Here is a 25570-nt window from a genome sequence, read left to right as displayed (position 1 = left end):
TATGGAAGCCTTAGAGGCCAGTTAGCCTGGTCCTGAGCCTCCAAAAGGTGACAAACAGGGCATCCGTTTTGCGGAAGCCCTTTGTCCTGTCCAAGTAGAATTTCAGAGCACGTCTGACATCTAGGCAGTGCAGCCCTCTGTGCTTCGTCCTTAGGATCGGGAAAACACGTAGGAAGGACTATTTCCTCGTTCAGGTGGAAAGCAGACAGAACCTTGGGCAGAAATGCCGGGTGCGTCCGCATGTCTACCTTGTCCTTGTGAAAGGTGGTATATGGCTCAGAGGCGACCAGCACCTGGATTTCGCTGACTCTACGAGCCGAGGTAAGGCTGACTAGTAAGGCCGTCTTGATGGTGACCAACCTGATGTCCACGGACGCATTGGCTCGAATCGTTTGTTTGCCAGTGTGCCCAAGACTATGTTAAAGTCCCACACCGGGGGCAGTCTCTTGACGGGCAGGTAGAGCCTAGCGAGACCAGTCAGGTGTTTCTTGACGATAGGGTTGGAGGAGGAAAAAATGCCTTCCTCTGAGTTCTTGTAAGTCCCAATGGATGCAAGGTATGTGCGGCAGGTGTCCACCTGTACACCAGCATGAGCGAGGTGCGCCGAAAAGGAGAGCATGTCGTCCAAAGTGCAATCCAAGGGGTCAATTCCCCTGGAGTCTGCCCAGTGGCAGAATCTGGTCCATTTGCTTTTGTACTGGGCCCTGGTGGCTTTGCTCCTGGCGCCTTGTATGATCTCCAGATTGGCCTGTGAGAGGCTAAGGTGCCGAAGCATTACCTGCTCAGGTACCACGCTGTGATGGCTAGTTTCCCTGGCGCAGGGTGGATGACTCTACCCCCCTGCTGCGCCAGAAGATGTGCTGGGCCCGTCGGAAGGTGCATCAGGGGCACCTCCGAGAGGCCGAGTAGCTCTGAAAACCATGGCCTGGCCAGCCACCACGCAGCTAACAGAATGATGAGGAGTCGGCGAGACTCCTTGATCTTGCAAATTACCCTGTGGATCAGAGGAGTGGGAGGAAAGGCGTAGGCTTTCATGCCGGTCCACTGGAAGTGAAATGCTTCGCCCACACAGCCGGGGCCCTGACCTTGCCAGGATGCGAACAGGGGGACACTTCTGGTTGTGCCAGGTGGAAAAAGAGATCCATGTGGGGGTGACCCCACCTGTTGAAGATCTCTTGAATAATGAGGTTGTTTAGCTGCCACTCGTAATTGTCTGCTCCCAGCCTGCTGAGCCGGTCCGCTTCCAGGTTGGATTCACCCAGGAGGTGGACTGCCGAGAAGTAAATGCCGTTTTCCAGGGCCCATTCCCACATGCTGATCGCCAGTCTGCACAGAGGGGATCCGGTGCCTCCCTGCTTGTTGACATAGTACATGCTGGTCGAGTTGTCTGTCTGAGGACAACCTTGGCCTTGAGAAGTGGTAGGAATGCTCTGAGCGCTAGCCAGATGGCGTTCAGTTCCAGCCAATTGATGTGGTATTCCTGCTCCTGTCGAGTCCAGGTGCCGTGGACAGAGATCGTCCAGGGTGGCTCCCCATCCCTCGAGCGAGGAGTCTGTGGTGATGGTGGCCTGCTGAGAGGGTGGCCAAAAGGGCTTGCCCATCCGTAGGTTGCAGTCCATGTTCCACCATGTTAGGTCCGGATGGAGAGATGGAGGAACATTGATGATCTCAGATTGCGAGCCCCACTCCCGATTCCATGAGGCTGCAAAGTGCAGCTGAATCCTTCTCATCCTTAGTCTTGTGTGCGGCACGGCTAATAGGACCGCTGCCAGTAGACCCAGGAGATGTTGGTACCACCATAACCATGTCACTTCTCTGCTGAGGAAGTGGGTGGTGGCCCTCTTGATGGCCGAGATGTTGTCCTCCGATGGGAAGACCTTCTCGGAGCACGTGTCCCAAATGAGTCCCAGGAATGTCAGAGTCTGCGTAGGCTGCAGCTGTGACTTCTTGAGGTTGAGCGAGAAGCCCAGATTGTGCAGTGTGTTAGTAAGGGTATGGGAAGAGTGGCCAACTGCTACCAGAGATGTAGCCCTGACGAGCCAGTCGTCGAGGTATGGGTAGATGTGGAGGCCCTGCGCTCTAAGGAGGGCCGCCACAGCGTTCACGAGTCTGGTAAAGACCATGGGGGCCGAGATGAGGCCAAATGGAAGGACTTTGTATTGAAAATGCTATCCCAAATCAGGATGTGTAGGCACACGTCCTTCAGGTCCAGGGAGCACATCCAGTCTCCGTTGTCCAATGTCTCCACTACAAAAGCTGGAGAAACAATCTTGAATTTTTGCAGGGAGAGGTTGAGGGTGGAAAGGTCCAGCACAACTCAGGCCAGCCTGGATCTTCTTCTGAATGGCTAAATTCTGGATTAAAAGCCAAAGCCTCGCTGGGAGGCTGGAACTTCCTCCACTGCCTGGCTCTCTACGAGCGACCGGATCTCTGTCAAAAGAGTTGCTGTCCCAACCTGTGGGAGTGGAGGTGAGGAGGGTGGAGAGGCTGGGATAGGAAGGCGGTATCCCATGGATACTACGGAGAGGATCCTGGGGTCCATAAAATTCTGGTGCCAGAAATGTGCATGGAGAGCAAGCCTACTCCCCACCAGAGACACATAGACCCGAAGGGGTGTGTCATGCCTTCTTTCCCTTGGAGGCTGAAGCTGAGGAGGGGGACTGGAAAAAGCCCTTACTTCCCCACCCCCTTTTTGTTGTTTGCGCCGGTACTGAGACGGCAAGCTGTCCGACTGCCTGGATCTGCGTTCCTGGAAGCCACGGAACCCTCCATATGTACAACCCTTTTCCGAGCGCTGCTGAGATTGGGTGTACAATTTGGGTGTGGTCTTTGTAAGAATGGATAGAGACTTTGCCGTTTGTGAGCTGTTTTTCTTTTTGTCCAGCTCTTTGTCCGTAGAGGAGTGAAAGAGGTCCCCCCCTCGAACGGTAGATCTCGAATGCACTCCTGGACATCCGAGTTGAATTTCATTGCCCGGAGCCAGGCTGTTCTTCTCATGTCCGTGGCAATGCAGATGGCACGGCCTGAGGTATCAATATGAGCCAGTGTGGATTCCATGAGGTCATGCGCCACCAGCTTGGCTTCAGCTAGCCACGCCCTAAAGCGTGATTGGCACTGGGTAGGGAGTTCCAGGAGAAAGTTCGCAATTTCCCGCCATAACCTTTGGTTGGCGGCAGCCAGCATGGCATCTGCGTTGGCCTGGCGGAGGTGCAAGGATGCATTAAAGTAGATTTTCTTGCCATACGCCTCCAAGATCTTTTCCTACTTTCGTAGCAGCGCTGCAGAGGAGGCGGCTGAGGATGACTGAGGCATGGAATATAGTTATGCCGCAGCACCCCCGAGGAGTGTGGCGGAGAATGGGTTGAGACCAAGAATGTATCCCCCTCCATCTGCCTGTACTTGGCGTCGAGGTGTCGATTGACCCGCTGGGCCGAGTGGGGCTTGAGCCAACCCTTCTTGGCCAGGGAGACTACATCGGTTTGCAGTGGAATACCCGTGTTGGCAGAGGGGCGTCACATGAGGACTTCGGCCAGAACCCACTCTGACGGCTGTTTGACCTCGGGTTGGGGGAGGCCCAGGTACTCCACCAGGACAGCAAGATGTTCGTGGAAGGCTGAGGATGGTGTGTCCAGATCCTCCTCCTTGTCCTTATCCTGCCGATCTGGAGGATCCTGCGGAGGAGGAGGAGGAGGAGTAGATGGCGTCGGAGGCTGGGGTACAGGGACTGCAGCCGGAGGCTGAGGAGGCGGCAGAGGTTGCGGAGTTGGCTGTGGAGCCAGAGGAGGCGGCTGCACCGGGGCCTGGGGCCCGATGGAGGAGTCTGTGGTGCTGCTAGCATGGCGGGGATGACTTCCCTGATGGCGTCCATGATGATAACCCCCATCTGAGGAGATCTCATGAGGCCGAGGAACTCGAAGAGCACCTCCTCACTGGCGAAAGAGGTGGCAGGGGGTGCACACATGGTAGCGGGGGCTGCTGGAGCTGCTGCATACCCTGTCCATATGGACGCAAAGGAAAGCTGCCCTGCGCAAATGAGGGGTAGACTGTAGGCCACTGACCTGGTTGAGGCCGGCCCCACCTTGACACTCGTTCTTCGCCGAATTCCTGGAATGGCGTCGGACGGGTGCTTCTTTCTGGCACAGCGGCCATTTTGTCAAGCTGCCTGCCACGTGCCTGCGACACGGTGCTCAGCCCACTGGACCCGGCCTCGTCCAAGACTCTTGGTGTGGATCGCGAGGCCTACCCTGCTCCTCGGGCCTAGTAGGTGTGACACCCTCGACCCGGGGGTCGGTAGAGCTGCGTTTAGGCACCCCCCTCAGACGCATTTCAGGTATTAGGGCGTAGCCCCTTGGATGCATTGCAGGTATTAGGACATAGCCCCTCTGCCATGGTGCCGATAAAAGGGCAGACCCCCTCGGGTGTAGACCCAGTAAAAGAACCTTCCGGTTCCTCAACACTGCACCCGGGAAGATCCAAGGATCCCTCGACCCAAAGGCCGGTAGCTGCAGCAGCCTCGGTGCACATGCCGGTAGAAGGACCTGGCCGGACACTCCAGCGCGGGAGTGTCCCTGGGAAGGGGTCTCCCTTGCGGGCTACGCTGGAAATTATCGGTCCTACCTTGGACCTGGTTTGATGCTTCACAAAGTTCTTGAGATCCTCTGGAGGCGACCTCTGGTAGAGATCCCTCCACCTGGATAGTCTGTTCTTCAGCGCCTTAGAGGACAGCGAGTCACACGCCGAGCATGGTTGCCAACCGTAGTATGGGCAAAGGCAACGTATGCAGAGGGCGTGGGGGTCTGAAGTTGGGAAGAGCCTGTTGCAGGATGGACACCTGCTGAACCGTGTAGATGTCGACATGCGCCAGGGAGGAGCGGGATGCCTGAGGACCGAGTATCTGAATGATAGATAAAACAAAGAGAAGAAGTATCCGTGCATGGAATTACATGGCCGAAGCCAAACCCAGGAGCGCTGGTGAATTCGGCCCATTCCCGTCGATGCGGAAAAGAGGACTGAGGTGTGGCGCCGGAGGGCGGAGTCAGGGCAGTGCATGCTCCCTGGCCCGCTCGCCTCTAAATTTAAAGGGGAAGAAGGATTTTTCTGGTGAAAAAGGTTCTGTCTCCCGTCCCTTGGAAGGGACACCCATACAATATGGAGAAAAGGGGACAGGACGTAAGAGTAAGAGGTTAAACTGAAATGTCAGGATGGTTGAAAGCCTAACTTGCCCTATGCTAATGTGGGTTTTCCCTACCGGAATGAAACTAAGGAAAGTCTGTGTCAAAGAGTTAATCTTAAAAGTCTGTTAGTGTCCAAAACCTATCCTTCCCATCACAACTATATTAACCCAATTTATAGGGATGTCAAACTTCAAAACAAACTGTAACTTAAGGTTCTGAGCTTCTTTGAGCACACAGCTTTCTCTCAGCTCCCCTTACCTAAGCATAAGAAAGTTCCATTAAAAAAAATATTTAAAAAAATCTCAAAAGGTTACCTTTTCAGTTCCAGGCAATACTTCACGACCTTGGGGTTCCCTTGCCCAAGTTTTAAGTAGTACAATCCAGAACATAAGGGTCTCGGGATTCTGTTCCCAAGACAAGTGTAGTTCAAAATTGTTACAGTGGTTTTGTTGAGTTTGTATCGTGATGTCTAACTCTCACCAATTAGGATTCTCTGGTCTAGGCACAGTTGTCGGACCACACGGTCCACCTATCACAGGTCACGCAACCAGGGTTTCTGGACTTCTCAGCCCAACATACAGGTTCCTTGGCACCTGTTCTTGTGCGCCAAGTCACCCTGACAAACTCCTGGCTTTAGGGTGCAATCTTATATCCTTTGGCTTTTCCCGGATTGCTTTGTGGCCTTGCCACGATGTATTACACACCCTTCGCCAAATAGTTGTCGTGCCACACTGCATTTATTGATTTAAGTTCATTGTTCATGCTTTCTTTAGTCTTTACTGTAGTCAATTGTAAGGTTAGATGTAATTCACTATGCAACACCGCTTTACTATGATTTGAGTTTCAATTCAGAGTTCAAAAGTATTCTTATATTTCTTAATCAAATTCAAGTTTGAAGGCACACTTGCATTATCTCAAAGTAAAGGTGTTTTAAAGTTTGCAATTCAATTCGCTGGTTTGATTCAATAGGAAGTTTCCCTGTAATCCGATATTCAAAAGTCAAAGTCTCTAACCTTTTGTGTCAGGTTAACTAAACCTACCTGTGGCGTCTGAAGTTCGGGCTGTCACAGGCTTGTTCCTGGCATACGGGGCGGTGGTCCGGAGGCTGGCAGAAATATGGGGATGGGGGACTCCCCGGAAGAAGCGGAAGCGAGCCCGCTGTTCCAGGTGTTACTAGATCCGACCGGGGATAGGGCAAGGTTCTCTCGGATCTATAAAGCCCTGCGGGAGGAGAAACCTGAATGGGAACTAAAGGTGAAAGAGAAATGGGAAGGGGATATGGGACACCAGATATCAGAAAAGGAATGGGCAAAAATATGGTAATTGGTGTCATGTAATGCCCGATTTCAGCTGATCCAATTCAACATTCTTCATAGAACATATGTGACCTCAGTTATGTTGAAGGCGATGAATAAGGACTTGTCGGATGCGTGCCCCAGGTGTGACAGAGGTCCAGCGGGATTCTGGCACATGATATGGGAATGTGGAGTAATAGCTGATTATTGGGATATGGTGATTAAGAGGGTGAACAAATTGCTGGGGACTAAGATGGAGTGCAACCCGGAAACTTGCATTTGGGGAATTCTCCCAGGGGGAAAAAAAATAAGGCACGGAACAGGATGATTCGATTCCTGGCGATACTTGCCAAACGCTGAGTGGCGATAGCATGGAAACGCTCACGGGGTCCAACAATTACTATGTGGCAGGGGGATGGTCGTAGGTGGGGTATAGCGGAGCTGACAATACTGCAGGAAGCAGAAACTGAGTCGGAAGGGGAGGGAGTGACAATACACTGGATCCAATTGTTGAACGACCTATTGAAAGCCAATGATTTGAAACCGCCATGAAGGGATGAAGGCGGAAGGTGAGAGGTGGGAAGGATAGAGGGAGTCACCACTACAATGGCCAGTCCCCTAGTGGAATTTCAGAGCACAAATGACAGTATATGGTTGACTATGAGGAGAAAGGCAACGCCCTAACGGATCAACCAGTATATGACGATATGGGAGGGAGTGGGGAGGGAACTGTGGGTTCTTTTTGATGTTGTGGTTGTATGAAAATGCTAATAAAGTGTTTAAAAAAAAAAAACTAAAGCTGCCTGACCATAGTTGCTTCCTTGTCTCAGTACCCAAGTAGTGAAGAGGGGTAATCTTCATTACTCTCACTTGCCTCTTTTTCATCTCAGTACTGTCAGCGTTGTATGTGTGTTGTGTATGTTGTGTATGGAATCGTGAGGGGAATTGGCTTGTAACAGCCTATAAAGTTTGGGGGAAGGTCAGGTTATTACTAGGAAGAAAAAATTAAAAGGACAACATGTCTCTTCTAGGGGCATCACACTGCCAATCCTCAAGGACCCTGCACCCAGGTAATCCTCCCTCGCTTCTCCATCTCCCGGGTCAGGATCCAAAAGTGACTTTCCCTGGCTGCCTGCGTAGAAGATCCAAGGGGAGTAGGAGTGAGAATACCCTCAGGTTTCTCACAATAAGCACATATAGAATATCAACATATAAGATAGTCTTGGTACGGGTTAATAAATGATAGCTCACCAAACTCCAAACCACCCTGATCCATCCAAATAATATGCAAATATATTCCTATTCAAACAAATGATCATTTTGAATTATCTCAGTATGCAATTCAGTTGAGCATGCGACATAAGCACCATCTATAGGACCTGGATATTAGTACACAGGCCATGGGTAATTCTTATATGCTTGCCCTTTGTGCTAGGACGTGGTAAGTGGACCCAATGTTTCTCATGTACTTTGTCATCATAACATTATGCTACAACCTGAAGCCATGTCGTCGACAGTCAGTAGCGAACCCCTCCATCAGCATTGGGCCACACGTTGAACCAAAAGAAATAGTCCAGCCAATCTGCAGGCATGCATGGGTACAGGTTCAATAAAACCCAATAGCTCTATGAGTATGAGCAGAGAACGATTTGTATTCTCGTCAAGTAGAATAGACTTTTTTTTAAAGCTGTTTCACACATTTTTTTGGGATATTTTCCTTTTCCGTGCCTAAGTTATGAGAACTGTGTCAAGCGTTTACCGTTTATAATGAAAAATGTGTCCGTCACATTCATAGGTCTGGACAGCATAGAGTAATACATGAATTACTATTAAAAAGTTGGTAATTTACTTGGAACAGCGGTAGCTTACTTTAATGTCACCACAGCAAATGACTACAGTTAAGGTGAGTTATTAACTTGGATTCTTCACCAAAACACAAAGTTCCACATTAATTAGCATAAGGGGAACTATATTATCATTTCCAGCTGGAGAATCCTACTCCGACAAGACACAATCTTCAAGGTCTTGAGCTATTAGGACAAAGCCATTCATCAATATGAAAAAGGCACCGACCTGAGAAGATTCTCTCTGTAAGAGATCAATAACCTGAAACTCGAATTTGAAGGTCTTAAATACAATCAATGTTTCCCACAAACGGAGGTAACCATCCTATTCTCTGTCACTTTCAATGTACTGGTAATTGTCATAATATTTCCCTTCACAAGTCATCAGAAGGAAGTGGCGCCTATGTTTGGATAGGTCACCACCAGCATAAATAGACACTCTAAAACTGTACTTTACTTTTAACTCAACAATTAAGAATGCGTCACAGAAGGAAAGGCAATAGGCCCACTTCCTTTTTCTCCATCAGCAAGGCATTGAAACTCATCCTAAATCTTCTCCAACTTCTTCCACTACTATGATCTGTATCCATGTTCTCCCTTACACCAGCGGATCAACATGTCTTTAATCTGTTAACTGTAACTGTATTGTACTCCTTTGTCCATGTATTAAAACTGAGAGAAAATATACCTGCAAAATAAATCCTCAGACCAGCCACTGCTTGGCTAAAATTAGTTTACCATACTTAAGCTAAGGCGTGCTATGTGCAAGAAAGGATCCATGCACCTACACGACTAGCTAGATTTGAAGCCGAGGGCAAATATTAAGGGTAAACGGTGTGTAAATTGCACTCGATCCAGAGGCCATAGCAACTCTACAGGAAAACATAGCCAAGCAGTCCGTCCCATTAAATGAGCACATTTTCAAATGACCATAATCTAGAAAAACAGAAAGTGGCAAAAATAACAATATAAAGCTCTGAAGCCTGGCTATGAAGTATAAACTCGGGAAACCCAAACCCAAATGTCAACAGTTTTAGTAGCAGGTAACGGATCAAGAAAAATCAAGCAGAAATCCACAAGTTATGCACCTTTCAATGATTTTTTAAATGTTTTTTCTGCATGGCTTTTGTCACCTGCAGCAGCAGATCACAGAACTCTTTGGCACATTGTGTATGTAGCTAGAGCACTAGTTATGTGGTGGCTATTACTTTTGCACAGCTACATTATTGTGTACATATATGTAAAAATAAAGTGTAATGGCTACATTACCTTAGAGTCCACAGCTCGGACAAAGCCCTACAATATGGTAGAAGTGGACAACTTAAACCAATACCACCCTTCTTATTGCCATGCTACATAAGGCTTTATTGTGCAAAAGACATGCAGCATAAGACGTGGGTATATTTCCGTTGTATGCAGGTGCTGCGGCAGCTAAGTTAAGTCACTATTCCATTAGCTTTGGTATCGAGTAAGTCTGTGCTGAAAAGAAGCAGAATATTGTATAGGCGTTCCTTCGAACCACAAATGGAAATTCTGCAACACTGAACAAAAAGAGAAATGCAAAGAATATTGCAATGGAACTTTTCAAGTAAAGGTTGTGCAGAGAGATATGCCTTGAGTAGAGAGCGCAATTTGCTTTTATGGTTAATTTTATCTTAAAGTCTGCATGTTTTACTTTTAAGAATTGTCATTTTGGTATCCCCATGCATTTGGTAAATTCTAATGTATATAGACTTGGTGTGTTTAACAGATTCTAAATATGCAAACATCAAAACCCTTAAACGTCATGATGACAGCCATCTCCAAATCATGTGTATATCTTTTGTTTACCTTAGACCACTGTTTACAGTACTCTGTGCCCTAGGGCATTGATTTATGTGTCATAAAAATGAACAGAAAAAAAAGAAAATTACAAAGTACAAAGATGCAGCAGAACGGATGATTTCCCGGGCAAGTCTAATACACAACCAGCAAGGCAGGTGAGCATTGGAATTGTGGAGTCGTGACATCATTGACCAACAGGTCATTCTTCTAGGCCCTGAAAGCTTAAGAGGCCAATCTTGAGAGGATTCCGTAAATGGATGATGCCTCCATCTTCAATCCAACTAAGGTGCTAGTTCAACTGATCAAAATCACGGGGCGGTCAAGTCCAGCAGGCAGCACACCACCTACTAAACAACCCACTTGTGGGTAGTTAATAGGGAAGGAAAAGTTATTTTGGGCATGGGTTAGGTTATTTCTTTATAGATGTCCTTCTCATTTTTACCAAACATTCCAGGATTGAACAAGTCTATGATAAGGATACTCTGTAAAACTCCATCCATGAAAGAAAGCATAAAGTGATAGGTTAACAGATTTGCCTTTAAAATGTAATTCTTTGAAGTGACAATGCCTCAGGACAAAGGCATTCTGAAATATTTCTTGGATTTATGGAAGCTGAACAGGGAGTTTTGGCAATTGGAAGGATTCAGACTCGCACCTTCTGAAAAGCTCTTGGCCATTAGGTGAGTAAACCCAAATGAAAGGGCTGTCGCACAAAAGACTCACAGAACTTAAAATCAGATTATGCTATGTTAAAAATCCTATCATCAATAACCACAGCGCTGTGGTAGACAGACTCTGAACAGACAACGTTTTCCCAAATAACCTCAGGAGACTCTTCCCACGCGCTACAGCAATTTGTCGTTCATTTATTTATCTTTTTTAGATCGTCCAAAGTGAATACATGAACATACCTGTCAATTCTAAGACATCAGCGTGCCAGTTCAAAGTGAAATGAATGCGTTTTGCAATTACATCATTCTATCAAACTTTAAAGGTTGTGGACTTAGCAGAAAAATAAGCTGGCCGTTGTGTTGGTATGTATTTGGCTGATTTAACATATGATTAGTGTTTGAAGCAGACAGGGCCAGTTAGCAAAGGGATGACGTATGCTCTAAATAAAAGCACTCCTTAACGATCCTCAAGATAAGTGATCCACGTAACAAATTGTGCTAGCAAAGCAGATTCAAACACACAATAGTAGTTTATGCTGTTCATGCCGTTTACGTTCTGTGTATTTGTACAAAAGTCTTTTTGACTATAACACACACAAACAAAATAGCGGTTTACTATGTGTATTTTCGTACTCTCTGGTTTCTCTTATTACAGTGCACCAGCCAAAACAGTTGAGTCTACTTCTGCCTGACAGTCTTGCGCTTTTACGACCGGCCTATGACACAAACACTATTTTTACTCGACAGGGCCGTGTAATTCTTTTCTTCTGTGAAGTTAATAAATCTCTCATTGGTTCAATTCTTTGCAGTATCTTTAAGGACAGATTGTCAAAGATGTTTTCAAGTTGACATGAAAGGACCAAACTCAATGAAAAATGTAAATTATTTGTGTACCTCTCGTTCGGAGTTCATCTTCTTCATCAAGCTCTGTATCAAGGTCATCGAGCACTGCAGCAGGTGGATTTTTCAAAGTTAGACTAGTAGGCATTTTACAATCCTGAATACAAAAAAAAAACACCATGCTTATTAAATCCTTTTGATTCATTCAATATATATATATATATTTCATGCTTACATGGCTACATAAAATCACAACCTATCACGTTGTGGCTAATTATATGGTGTATGCTTTTCTACAGTAAGCTTACTGAAGGATTTGTTCACGTTAACTGGTGCATTTAAAGTTACAATGACATCACATTACCCAAAAGCCACAAAGTATTTCTTTATTTAGGAACTTGTAGAGGGCATTATAAAGTTCCATGATATAAGCAAGGAAATACGATATTTTCACTAGCGACAGCATTCCAGTCACCGGGATGGAAATCCGTGGCCCCTCCATGTTACAAATAGAAGAGTGAATAGGATTGGCCAATTTAAATATGGTTATAAATCTATTTTAGCACTACCACTAACGGGCCCCACCATCCGCCCTACAAGGAGGGAGCTACTCGGCTATTCTGAACAGGGGCCCATCCTCTCCTCAGCCTACTGGTCCTAATTGTTTGCCTGGACTTCTGCCTGCGGGGGCTGGGCCGCGGTTGACTCCCCACATAGCCGATGCCCCAAATCGCACTTGACACCCTTAATGCAGCCGGATTCTCTTACCCTGGCGCGGGCCTGAGTGGGGGGCTCTCAAATTACGACAACTCTCTGTGGGACTTCACACCCCCCCACTGCTCCCCCGGCGCCCGGACCTACCCTCCAGCAGGGGATATCCCATTTGCTTCGCCCGAGAGCTTGTCCCGAGACCCACAGGAGCGCACCAGCTTGTTGTGCACCGCCTTGTCTCCAGCCCTCAGGGCCGACCACTCCCTTGCCATAACAATCTAAGCGGCTGTCTGGGGGTCATTTACACCTGGCCCTCTCAGATTCAGGACAGGATAGTCCACATTGAGCCATAACCTCGAGCTCCGAAAGTGGGAACCCCGCACCTCATTGGATTCTATTGACCGGCAAGCCAGAGATCACAAACAACCTCTCTCGCCTTTTGGGCCCAGAGCAGCAACAGCCTTCGCAACCTTCGAGTACCTGCCGGCGGGACCGCTGCCGACTCCTTGGAAGCCTCCTGAACAACACTCCAGCCTCATCCACCAACATGTACTAAGTACAAGAGCACACATAGCTATCCCTTCAACCCCCCGGCCTACTTTGCCATTTGCCCGTCTCTCAGAGACTGGAAGGAACCACCGCTTTCCCTCCTCTCCTATGTACAAACTGTGCCAGGTGTCTCCCATCATCCACTCCTTGAAAATCACGCAGGGACACACAACAGGACTCAGCGGAAATGGCGAAGTATCTCAGACCTGCTAAAAATGCTGACATCGCCACTATGCTGCTTCCCTCTGACAAAGGGAATAAGACTGAATCACCAAAATCTTCACCTCAATCAACCACTGAAGGTGGGGGAAAGCTGGCAACCAAGGGGGACATTCAGGCTTTCATGTCAGACATCAAAGCGAAATTTAGATCCTGCATGACAGAGCTCACAACCAAGCATGAACAGACTGAGCAGAGGGTTGCCGAGATCGAACAAAGACTGGGGGAAGTGGAGGATCTGACCCAAGAACATTCAGCTACCCTCCTGGAGGTGCAGCGTTCGATCCAGGCCCTAATTGACAAAAACGAGATTCTAGAATTTAAACAAGAGGACCTTGAGAACAGGGCCCGACGGAACAACCTATGTATTTGGGGAGTTCCCTCCTCGATCCCGGACCAGAATCTTGCAGACTACGTGGGTGACCTTGTCCAATCCCTGCTGCCGGATTTGGACAAATCACAACTCCTATTAGACTGCACTCAGACTGCAGCCTACCCGCGGGGTAGAAAGCAACTCCCCCCAGATGTAATAACCCAGGTGCACTTCTACACCACCAAAGAGGCGATCGTGGCGATCGGTTGATCCCGGGATGAGCTGTCGTTCAAGGGCTCCTCTCCTCAAATTTCCCAAGACCTCTCCTTGGTGACGATACAAAAATGGAGGGCCCTGAGACCTCTAATGCTGTTCCTTAGACAACAAAACGTCAAATACCGCTGGCTGTTCTCAACGGCGCTGCAGTTCTCGTATAAAGGGGTGCTCCGAAAGATAAGCCACCTAGAAGACGCAGCTTCAATTTTACGCTCCGACTCCCCTGGAGGGATGGAAGACACCCGACCTGATCGCCCGATAGATGATCCAGAGAAGATCCCCCAAATCCGAAACGCTCGGCATGGACGAGGGTGCAGAAAGGCCGGAACGCCAGATAACCCCTATACCCAGGATTTGGGGAGACCGATCTGCAGCGCCTTTTGCGGCCTGCCGCCCCCCCTCCCCTGCTCCAGACTCTAGATCTCAAACTGTTGGTTTGGCTGAGCGTTGACGGCAAGGGAACACGAAGCTACTGAATTGTAGTTGCGGGATTCACATGGCCCATGCCCAACTCCGAGGTGAATGACACCAGAACCCTCTTGGAGTCAGACACTGGAAAATTCTCCACAAATTGTTCTAGCCCTATTGGCTATGGGATACGCAGAGGAATAGAATTCGGCTTCCTGTGTTTCTGTAGTTTTGGCCTCCTGTTGGAGGTTTATGTAAAAACCATGGCCACACGAGGATATCAAGATGACCAAGACCCCAGATGATGACTGAGCCACGCTCGGCCCAGACCCCACCCTCAGGTCACGCTGATGGCCAGGACATCCCCCCCCCCACCACATCAGAAACCTGAGGTTCATCTCGCGGAACATTAGAGGTTTGAATTGCCCCGCTAAACGAAAATCTACATTGCAGCGGCTCCAAGACGGGGAAAACTCTGGTTATCCTACAAGAAACACACCCAATGCCAGTGGACTTTACACGTCTCCGCAATATACATTTTCCACTTCAACACTTGGCTTCAAACGGCACTAAGAAAGGGGGTACAGCGATTCTTTTTGCAAAAAGGGTGAAACCACAGATACTAAACACTCTACTGTGTCCGGAAGGCCACTATGTGGCGGTCAAATGTCTTATACTTGGGCAGCTTTATTCCCTCGTCTCGATTTACGCCCCAAATGAGGGACAGGAAGCGTTCTACAGAGCACTAGGCGAAGCCCTTAATCCCGTTCACCGAAGGTCAAATCATCATTGAAGGAGACTTCAACAGTGTCCCTGACCCGACAAAAGACAGGTTTCACCCTCCAACCCCCAGAGACTTTAAACTTGCTACAAGCCTTCTGCAACTATTCCGAACCCTGGAGGTAGTGGATACGTGGAGAGTGCTTCACCCCAGTGAGAGAGACTTCTCTTTCTATTCACAGTTACATAAAACTTTCTCCCGAATTGACCTCTTGCTGGCCTCTCCAGAGACTTTAGTTTTCGCTGATGATGTATCCATCAGATCGAGGGTACTATCTGACCGTGTTCCGGTAACTGACTCTCCGGGCTCATGATCCGGACCACCTCCTCGACGCCGATGGAATTTATATGATCCCATCCTCCCATTAAGAGACTCTGTAGCTAAAGCTATCAAAAACTTTTTCAGAGAAAATCTGAATGAAGATACCTCCCCAGCTAACACATGGGATGTTATGAAAGCTGTGGTGCGGGGAGAACTGATTGCACATGGGCGGCCTTCCACAGACGCAAGCGGCTGATCCAAATGGATATCGAAAATGAGGTCCAGAGAGCCGAAGCCAAACATAAATGCAAATGCTGGTCCCCAAAGTCCCAATGAACGCTACAAGCGGCCTGGAAAAAACTAGAGGCCCAGTATGCAGAGGACATGGCGCACATGTTGGCTAAATCTAAGCAGGGCTACTACACCAGAAACAACATGGCGAATAAACTATTGTTGGAGAAGCTAGCCAAAGCAAAGAAAAGAAATACTATATTGGGACTTCGCGACCCACCGGGCAGGGTCCAATATGCGGAACAAGATAAATTGTGACTGGCGGATGCCCACCTCTCTGATGTAATGTCTGCATCACAGTGGAACCAGGAAGAACAACTGGAGTATCTGCAAAATTCTGCACTCCCTCTACTTAAGAACTCTATCAGGGAGAGCCTCGAGGCCCCAATTTCAGATAAGGAGATTGACCCAGCCATCAAGTCCCTCAAACCTAGAGCCCCGGGCACAAACTGGTACACAACAAGGTTCTATAAAATATTTCGTCCCCAATTGATAGCCCCACTAACAGCCCTTTTCAACTCCTTTGGTGTGTCGGGATCCATTAACCCCTCAATGCAGGAAGCCATCACTGTCCTCTTACTTAAACCGGGCAAAGACAAGAGGGACAATAATTCATATAGGCCCATTTCCCTACTAAATATTGACGCTAACATCTATTAGAAAATATTGGCGAACCAATTAGAGAGAGCCCTACCCGATATAATAAACCCAGACCAGACAGGTTTTTATAAGGCAAAGATCGACTGGAGATAATATCTGTAGAGCCCTGAACCTAATAGATGTCGTGACGCAAGAATCACAGAAGCTAGCACTGCTGGCTTTGGACGCGACCAAAGCGTTCGATAAAGTGGATTGGGCCTTTCTGCGACTCACGCTAGAAACCTTCTGTTTTGGTCCGAACTTTCAAAAATTTGTTCTGGCAAACTATCAGTCCCAAAAGACCCTTCTCAGCGTCAATGCCTTCCTATCAGACCCAATCCCCTTGACCTGTGGAACCAGACAGGGATGCCCCTTGTGTCCTCTCTCCCGTTTGCATTGGTTATGGAGCCCTTCGCCCAACAAATTCGGCTAGACCCAAAGATCAAAGGCTTCACATGGGCGCATCCCAGCACAAGATTGCACTCTACGCTGACAACGTGACGTTATCCATCACTGATCTCAGCTCATCGCCAACGCCAGCCCTCACCGAGATCCATAGATTTGGGAGGGTAGCAGGCTTTACTATTAACTTTGGGAAGTCGGTTGCCCTGGGGATTGGCCTAGAGCCGGGGGAGCGGGAGACTCTGGATACCCTGTGTCCGGTTTAATAGAGCAAGAAAGCTATTCCCTACCTGGGGGTGCAGATCCCTGCTCGCCCTGGAGTTGTGTATCGGACAAACTGTCCCCCTCCCTCTTTAAAGGGCTGGAGAGCGATCTCGATCGATGGCGCTCACAAGAGATCTCACTCATTGTGCGTATTACCGCCTGCAAAATGCATCTCACACTGTTCTTGTACGCCTGTTCCTCCTGGCCCACCACAATCCCGCTGCCCCCCCCCCCCCCTTCTCGATGATTACAGAGGAAAATGTTCCGGTTTATTTGGAGGGATAGGAAGGCGAGGATCCCCCACATAGTTATGATGGGCAGCGCCAAATTGGGAGGGCTGGAGGTCCCTGACCGGCGTAAATATCAGGTAGCGGCACAGCTGGCACACATACGGGCATGGGCCATAAACTCTGGAGGCCCAAAATGTGTGGAGGTGGAGCAGTCTCGCCTGCCACTCCCCCTAAGTTTCCTTCCACATATCCTGCACCCGCTGTGCCGGACTTGGAGTGAAACTCCTGAGGGGGTTGTGTCCTTCCTCGCCAATATTCTATAATCCGGCTTTCTTGCCTGGATCCTGTCTGCTGAATTTCAAAAACTGGATCACGGGGGGCTCAAATCCCTGGGACAAGTCTAAGGGGTGCCAACCTCGCTCCTTAGAACAATGCAAAACAGCTTTTCATTTATCAGAAAACTGACAGGTTTTCCTACTTGCACTTACGACGCTGGTGCGCTCACCCTCTAACCCGTCAAGCAGCGCTACGTACCCTTAGCCCTCTTGAACCTAACTTGAAGAACTCCCGACAAACTCACCACAAGGGCCTCCTACACGGCACACGTTAAGAAATTAGTAAGGGGGTCCCTCTCACTAAACTGGAAACACAATGGACAGAATATTTTGCAACAAGAATCTCACCCCACCATCGGGACACCATATTGCTATTCAGTTCACCTTCCGAGACCGGATGGCACATTGCCAACAGTAAGTCTGCATCCTTCAGCTTTCCTCATGTTTTGGACAACAACTCATCAGCCCCGGCCAGCATAGTGATGGATCAGGGATCAGGAGAGTTGTAGTGCAAAATATCTAGAAAATACATCTAGTTGGGGACTTTCTTGTGATCCTCAAAACCTTCATCTGCCCTGCTATGGCAGCAAGTAATCTCAGATGAGACAATTCATGCAATTTCTCAAAATGCTAGCTTAGATGAAGCTCTTCAAACACTCCACAGAGAGCTAGCCCAGTGTCATCAGAAGGAAATGTTTGAACGGAAAAGTGCATGTACCCATCCGCCTGCAACACCGTGCTGATCCCATTACAAAAACTCTGACTTAATATTCACCCACTTAACCAGCACAATCTTATTGATTCAAAACCATTCCGGACAAAGCATCTTAATACTAAACTACCAAACTGAACCAGCACCTACTGCAGCACATGGGGAGCTTTCAGTGTGTTCACGGTGCAGGAATTTGCAACCATAGTCAACTCCAGCAACCATACAGAATAGCCCAAGAATGAGTTCCCAATATACACATAAAAAGCCATAACACAACAAGGGCTCACCTACCTCTACCAAACACTTCAACTCATCATTGCAAAATCACTGAGTTATCACCCAGCCTCCAAAGTAATAAACCGAAGAGAAAGTAATAAACAAAGAGAAATTAATCAACCAACAACTTTGGTATTACACTGAGACCAAAGATATCATGGACAAGACTACATCAAAAACATGCTCATTTACAATAATATTGGACTCATTCATACATCTTAAAAGATTGCTCCATTCATGACCGCTATTATATATTACAAAGGGTAGGAAAGGAAGAAAAAAAGCATACAGAAAAGGGCAGCAAATGAAAAGTGGGGGCAGATGGGGACAGGAAAGAGTGGCAAGAGTAAAATAGGTGAGGGGAGGCAAGGTGAACCAAAGGGTAGCATATGGATTAGGACAAACTCTAAAACTTTAAAGGCTTTGATATTCACATCACGCAGATCTATTTAATCCCATTGATCTTCCCCACCTTACTGATTAGCAACCTATACTCTCCCATATAGAAATGGTGCAGTCCTTGATCCCGGGCAGTCATGGCGGATTCCTCTTCTCCACAACTCCTCTATGCTTGCTAGCTTTGACCAGAAATCCCTGTGCAGCACCTGGATCCATAAACTATACCATTTAGCCATGTCAGGAATCACCAATTTAGCCGGGTACCAAATTGACTAAATAAGAACTTGTGACCATAGGAAAAGTGTTCATAGAGATGGATCATAGTCTCATTATTCAACTCCAGAAAAACTGGAATCTTGACCCCTCTAGGGCCAGCAATGTGATCTTGGCCACTCTCCTCAGTCACACGGACACGATTATCAGGGTTCTTCACCCCTCAGGCATGTTTTTGTGAGCTGTCTACCATGGATGGTAGCTCGTCAACCCTCTTCATCACCATGGAACCCTCGCAGATCCCGCTGGCCTTTCATTAAATAGCGTCTGCAGGATGGATCAAAGTAAACAATTGCCTGGAGCCCCCACCCTCTTGCCCTCGTCAAAGAGTGCAGATTTTCTGCATGCTCTAATTTGGCATCCAAAATAAGTATAGTATCCACCACAGTGCCCGTAAGTCAAGATGGATCTTTACGGCCCTCCACTTTAGGGCCCACGTTGCACTTCTTTTTAGTTATTGCGTACCTGTTTTTTCATACCCTACATCCCTGCCGAAGAGACAGCAGCTTTGAGATGTAGACGTCCTGCTTCGTGGCTGCCTGGCCATCCATAATATATCCTGCTAAAAATCCTTCATCATCTATCCAGATGGTGAATTGTGGAGGTCCCTGGCCCCCAGGGAGGTGGCGCATCCTCCTCCAAGGAGATCGAGCGGATTGGCAGAAGAGGAGAGGCGCTTTTCTGGCCCCACGCTATCCTGATTGAGTGGAGGACACAGCAGCAGGATCAGCAGAGTGCTGCATTCATGCCGGTGAGTGTGCCATGCAGCGCTGAAAGGGACATTACAGGTCGGCTCACCTGTGGTCGGAGTGAGTCGGCCTGCGACTGAAATAGACAAGCGCCTGACAACTGAGGCAGAGGGGCTCTGAGCCGCATGCAGGGCCAGGAGAATTGACTGGCCACACAGGCTTGAGAGCGCTGAGTGTATGGGAGAGGGGGGCTGTAGGGATGCCCCCCCCCACTGTTTGTAGTGGATTTAATGTGGCTGGCCTCATTTTGTGATTTGTGCAACAGGATTAAACACGTGGATAAATGGATTGACGTGGGACAGCAGGAATCCCTATGGGTAAAGGAAAGCAGAAAATGGAGCACTATGTGGGCACGAAGAATCAACAGGCGATGGGGACATCGGCAGAGGATGAGGCGCTACCAAGACGGACACAGGAGGAGTTACTATGTAGAGCCGAATGACGGCAATACAAGACTCTAGATCATCATTGGAAGGCCAGATAAAGGAGATACGGGATAGTATTTTTGTTGTAGTGAGTGGACTTGCACTAATTATGTGGGAGAGTAACAGAAGTGGAGCAGAGAGTAAGCACAGTGGAAGATAAGCAGTTGGTGTTACGGCACCAAGTGAAAGGGTTAGTGGGAATGACGAGAACCCTGGAATAGAAAGCGGAGGATGCAGAGTGGCACTTCGGTAGATGTAACATTCGCCTGGTTGAAGTACCGGAAGGTGAGGAGGGGCAGAGTGTGGAATTGGACACACAGAATATCAGAGGCCTCTCCTAACTAACAATAGAGAGCATAGGGTGCCAGAGAGTGCCATGCACCCAGGCAGCTATCCGAGGGCCATGGTAGCCAAATTACTCAATTTCAGGGAGCGAGATGCAGTTTTACAAGAGGCACGCAAGTTCAGATGGTTTGAAGTGGGCAACACAAGGATTTCAATCTTTCCTGATTTCCCACAGGAACTCCAGAAACTGAGGAGGTAATTCGATGCGGTTCGTCGCGCCTGCGTGAAGCAAACCTAAAGTATATGTTGCTTTTCCCAGCAAAGTTGAGAGTGGTAGATGAAGAGATGTCACATTTCTTTTCAACTCCACAGAAGGCAGGGAACTGGCGGGTAACAAGAGTAGCCCACCCTGAGGCACGGAAGGCATGGGTTTTAACTGTACATTGGGAGACGAGGTATCAGTCTCGAATGGGAGAGAGATGCAGCAACAGTTGATATAGGTTCATCTTTGCATATGTTATCTTCCTGGGTGGAGGACAGACAGTTGTTACTTGAGTGCTGTGGGTTGGTCACGGGGAGCACGCACTGGCATCCCTCCTAGTGGCCTGACCGGTGGTGGTGGGCTGTGAATGGTCAAGTGACCTGTCAAGTACATTATGTTGGGGGATGGGCAGTTTCAAAAGCAGAGGAGTTGGAGGATGATGGGGATGGGGGTGGAGAGGGTGGAGGAGGGTTCAGGGGAGGGGGATATGTTATTGTGAAAAAATGGATGGGCTTGGGAAGATTGTTGAAAAGGTTGCAGTGTTTTGACATCGTTGTTTTCATGTCCAGTCAAGAGCAAAAGGACTGCACAAAATGCTGTGAGGATACTATTTGAGGGGTGGATAAGGCAAGGCATATCACTTGATGTGATAGATGGGTGATCACACGCTGCGAATATGCACCTGGAATGTGCCAGGCATGGGGAAAGGAAAGAAGACCCAGGTGGGGCAATTTTTTAAGCGCCAGCAGGTACAAGTGGCATTACTTCAGGAGACGCATTTGAAAGGGGGAGACTTGATTAGAAACCCAGTTTTGGGGGGTGGATAGAGTGTTGCGGTCTTCACACTCGTCCTTTGATCGAGGAGTTCATTTGGGTGGCTCCAGGGGTGCCCGTAGGGGTGAATGGTACTGTTGGGGATACTGAAGGTAGGATAATGGCGTTCTTGGGATCCTAGAGGTGTGGAGATCTGTGTGGTCAATACATATGTCCCTAACATGGATGATAAGACCTCCTTTTCTTTGGTGCTGTGTTTGGTGGGGCAATATAGAACAGGGATATTTCTATGGGGAGGAAACGTCAATTGTTTTTTACATCATGACCTAGAACGCCAGGGAAGACCAGGCACGTCAAGGTCTCAGGCGTCAGGCCTCGTCCGACCTAGACCTGATGCAATTATGGAGGGGAACACTTGAACAAGAAAGGGCTTACTCCTGTTATTCTAAGGCACACAATTCCCATTCTCGATTGGATTATCTTTTTGTGGGGCGAGAACACTTTCATTGGTTAATGGATGTTACATATCTGCGAAGGAGTTTTATCTAATCATTCCCCCTAGTGGTAATGCTAATGAGCCCACTCCAATGACAGGCAATTTCACTATGGAGATTTAGGGCGGGTGCATTGGAGGATGTTGCTTGCCGTGCTCTGGGGAGGAAACCAGAATTTTCTTTGCAGTGAATGAGGGATCAGTGGCTGATGTGGGCATGCAATGCAAGGTGTTTAAATGGACATTAAGGGGCATATGTATTTCATTGAGAACAGATGTCTGGAGGACATGGATGACTACTTCACTAGGGCGGAACAGTTGATTCAGCATTTACAGGGAAAATTGGCAAGGGAGAGCTCTGGTAGGGGAATAATTAGCCAAGGAATTGAATGACTATCAGACTACACAGAATTTGTAGTCTAACTTTGAATATGCCCAACATACTATTAAGCTGCATGGGGAAGGGGATAAGGTGGGTCGTTTATTGGCCTGGCTCATTCAGCAAGATGACACGAAATCGATGGTTACCCGAATTCGGCGATATAGTGTTATCTCAGCAGAAAATAAATGAGGTGTTCCGCTCGTACTATGCACAGTTATACACTAGTGAAGGTACCTACTCTGATCTGGAAGCCACGGATTTGGTGACCCTGGTACAATTACCCTGACTAGCAGATCTCAGAGAACAATTGGATGCGCCTATTGAGGAGGCAGAGATTTCACATGCCATTAAGACAATGCAGCGCAATAAAAAAAAACAGGCAGCGATGGGTTTTCGGTGTAATTTCATCAGGCGTACGCAGACCTCCTGGTGACCCAGCTTAAGTGGGTTTATGAAAATGCGTTCCCGATAGGCTCTCTACCGGAAACTATGCGTGAGGCTGTGATCATGGTTTTACTGAAGGGGGACCAGGACTCAAAGGAATGTGCATAGTACATACCCATCTCACTTTTGAATGCCAATAGTAAAATCCTGGGGACAGTGTTGGTAAATAGGCTAGCCAGGGTGGTGCCAGGTCTGGTGCATCCAGATCAGTGTGGCGTCATAGAGGGAGCAATACGATTGTTAGGCAAGATGAACAAGTTACTTAACAACTGGTATTGTTCTTTCGACTGGATGTTCCTCCAACGTATTCCACATCTTTGAAATGTAATGTGCACAGCTGTGGGCATTACATGTCAAAGATGTGGAATACGTTGGAGGACACAATCCATTCGAATGTATGCAGTACCCTGTGGGAGACTGCACCAGCCATGTCCTCTTGCCAATAGTTAACCCAACCTTTGGTGTAGGCATGTACTACACAAGTTGGTAGAGTGACTGAGTAGCCAGACTTCTCTCAAGGGGGGTCCATGTGAGTTGTAGGGTTATTACACAGAGATTAACAGTGACGAGTATCCAAATAAACACTAACACTCAAGGTTTCTTGATTAAACAATTATTTATTAATTTAACAGTCAGTTGAATAAGCCTTCTTAAGAAGGGAGCAAAATATGTAACTCAATAATATATTTCAAAACTGCACACTCTCAGTTTCAATATATATCAGTAGATACCCATTTGGGATGGCACACAGATACTTCCTACACCCTGAGGTGACTTAAATAACTAAGACACTGTGGACATTGATTTATCACTGGCACATTTAGAGCAATACTGAGATTAGTGTCAAAATGAAAAGATGAGGGAATAAAACACTGGTTAACAAATATTCTTAAGCAGGTACGTACTTTTTGAACCCTCCAATGCAAAGTAAATTAACCCTTTCCTGGGGGGGAAGGTAAAGCACAAGGTCAGAGGTAAGAAGAGTCTTTCAGGAAGCCAGGACAGCCAATGTTAATTGAAAAAAAGTATAGGTGAGCTGAAGCACTTCTTGCAGGTAGGTAAAGAGTCTTGCAATGTTTTAGAAGTCTTTGTAAAAAAATGAAATCACTGTAGGGCCACAGGCTAGGAGGCTTGTGAGGAGCAAAGCTGCAAGCAACTCGGCAAAGGCAACCATGACAAGTCTCAACTGAGAGCTAGCAAGGCTACACAACAAAAGTTAAGCAACCCCTTAGTTGTCGTAGCTATAAATGACAGGCTGGCTGCACAGGTCCTGGACAGCAGATCAGCCACGGGTGGGCGCTCATTTTTTCTAAATGTCAAACTAGGATTGCATACATACACACTAACTATTTTCTAAGCAGCCAATACAGGACAGGATGTTTTTTTGATAGGAATGTCCCAACTGTAGGATTCCGCAACGGGTGATATCATCCTTGCGGGAGACTTCAACGTGGCGTGGGTTCCTCAAGTTAATAGGAGTACACATGACACACACCACATCCTAGCGCCATCCAAATCGTTTAAGCAAAAAAAATCACCACGCTGGACCTTTATGACATTTGGTGAGCGGTCAGAGGACAAGCCAAGCATTACACTTATTATTCCCACGTGCACACTTCCTCAAGGATGGATTACATCTGAATCTCTACACGTTTAGTGGGTAAGAGGTGTAATTGGGTACTATATCCCTCTCTGATCACACCCCACTGTCTATGCAAATTGAGGTGGGAGGCATTCCAGTAGGCATTTGGAATTGCAAATTCCTGACGGACCTGTTGCAGGATCGGATCATAGCCGATTCGATTAAAGACCAGATAGTTAACTATTTTGTCGAGAACGACACCCAAGACATCGCCCCGGAAACAATATGGGATGCCTTTAAGGTTGTCATGAGTGGACATTTGATAACCATTAAAGTGGAAAGGGATAGACAAAGCCACTTGTGAGAGGAGGAATTAGAAATGAAATTACGAGATATACAGAATGCGATTGCAAATGGCCCCACTAGGAAACTGCAGAAGGGGATGAAACACACTCGAGGCCAACTTGAAACACGCCAAAAAGGCATTGTTATTTACTAAACGCTTATGTTAAAGCCAATAAAGCCGATCGGCTGCTGGCCAGACAATTAAAAGATAGAACCAGGGCCCGTACAATCCTGAAACTAAATAATAAAGAAGGGGGATACAAGACCACAAATCAGGGAATTATGGGAATTCTTAGGGATTTTACGCTACACTATACACTTCCGATAATCCCAAAGAAATTAGGCAAGAGGAATATCTGAAGAAGGTTCCCCTACCATACATTTCACAAGAAGACAAGGAAAAGCTGGAGGGGGAAATACAGCAGGGAGAGGTGATAAGTGATCCAATCGCTTTCCAAAAACAAGGCTCTGGGACCATATGGCTACCCCGTTGATTTTTATAAAGCAAATAGAGACATCTTAACGCCACGCCTCACAAAGCTTTTCAATTCTTTCAGAACAAAGGCTACAATCACAAATTCGATGAATGAAGCTAAATTGGTAGTGTTTCCTAAGGCAGGCAAAGACCTGAAGTTCCCAGGTTCATATAGACCAAATACAGACGCTGAAATATATACTAAAGTCTTGGCGAACCGTCTAATGGAGGTATTACCAAAATTAATCGGCCCGGAACAATCGGGGTTCATCTCACAGAGAAAACGCATGATGATATACATAGAGTTTGCCACCTGTTGGAAAAAAATGGCTATAACACACACACCGACGTTGTTCGTATCGCTGGA

The 25570-nt window shown here is 47.5% G+C and overlaps 1 protein-coding gene across 2 annotated transcripts in view; it reads right to left on the bottom strand.

The window, feature by feature from the left end:
* USP33 (ubiquitin specific peptidase 33) overlaps positions 1–25570 on the bottom strand; it is a 1143586-nt gene that overhangs the window by 978853 nt on the left and 139163 nt on the right. For both annotated transcript variants that reach the window (XM_069641664.1, XM_069641665.1), the window contains exon 6: positions 11703–11805. In XM_069641664.1, the coding sequence (XP_069497765.1) occupies positions 11703–11805 (103 nt within the window). The remainder of the gene's footprint in view (positions 1–11702; positions 11806–25570) is intronic.

Source organism: Ambystoma mexicanum, chromosome 1q, assembly GCF_040938575.1.
Source record: "Ambystoma mexicanum isolate Mex_15411 chromosome 1q, UKY_AmexF1_1, whole genome shotgun sequence".
NCBI lineage: Eukaryota > Metazoa > Chordata > Amphibia > Caudata > Ambystomatidae > Ambystoma > Ambystoma mexicanum.
This window is presented reverse-complemented; position numbering and strand designations above follow the sequence as displayed.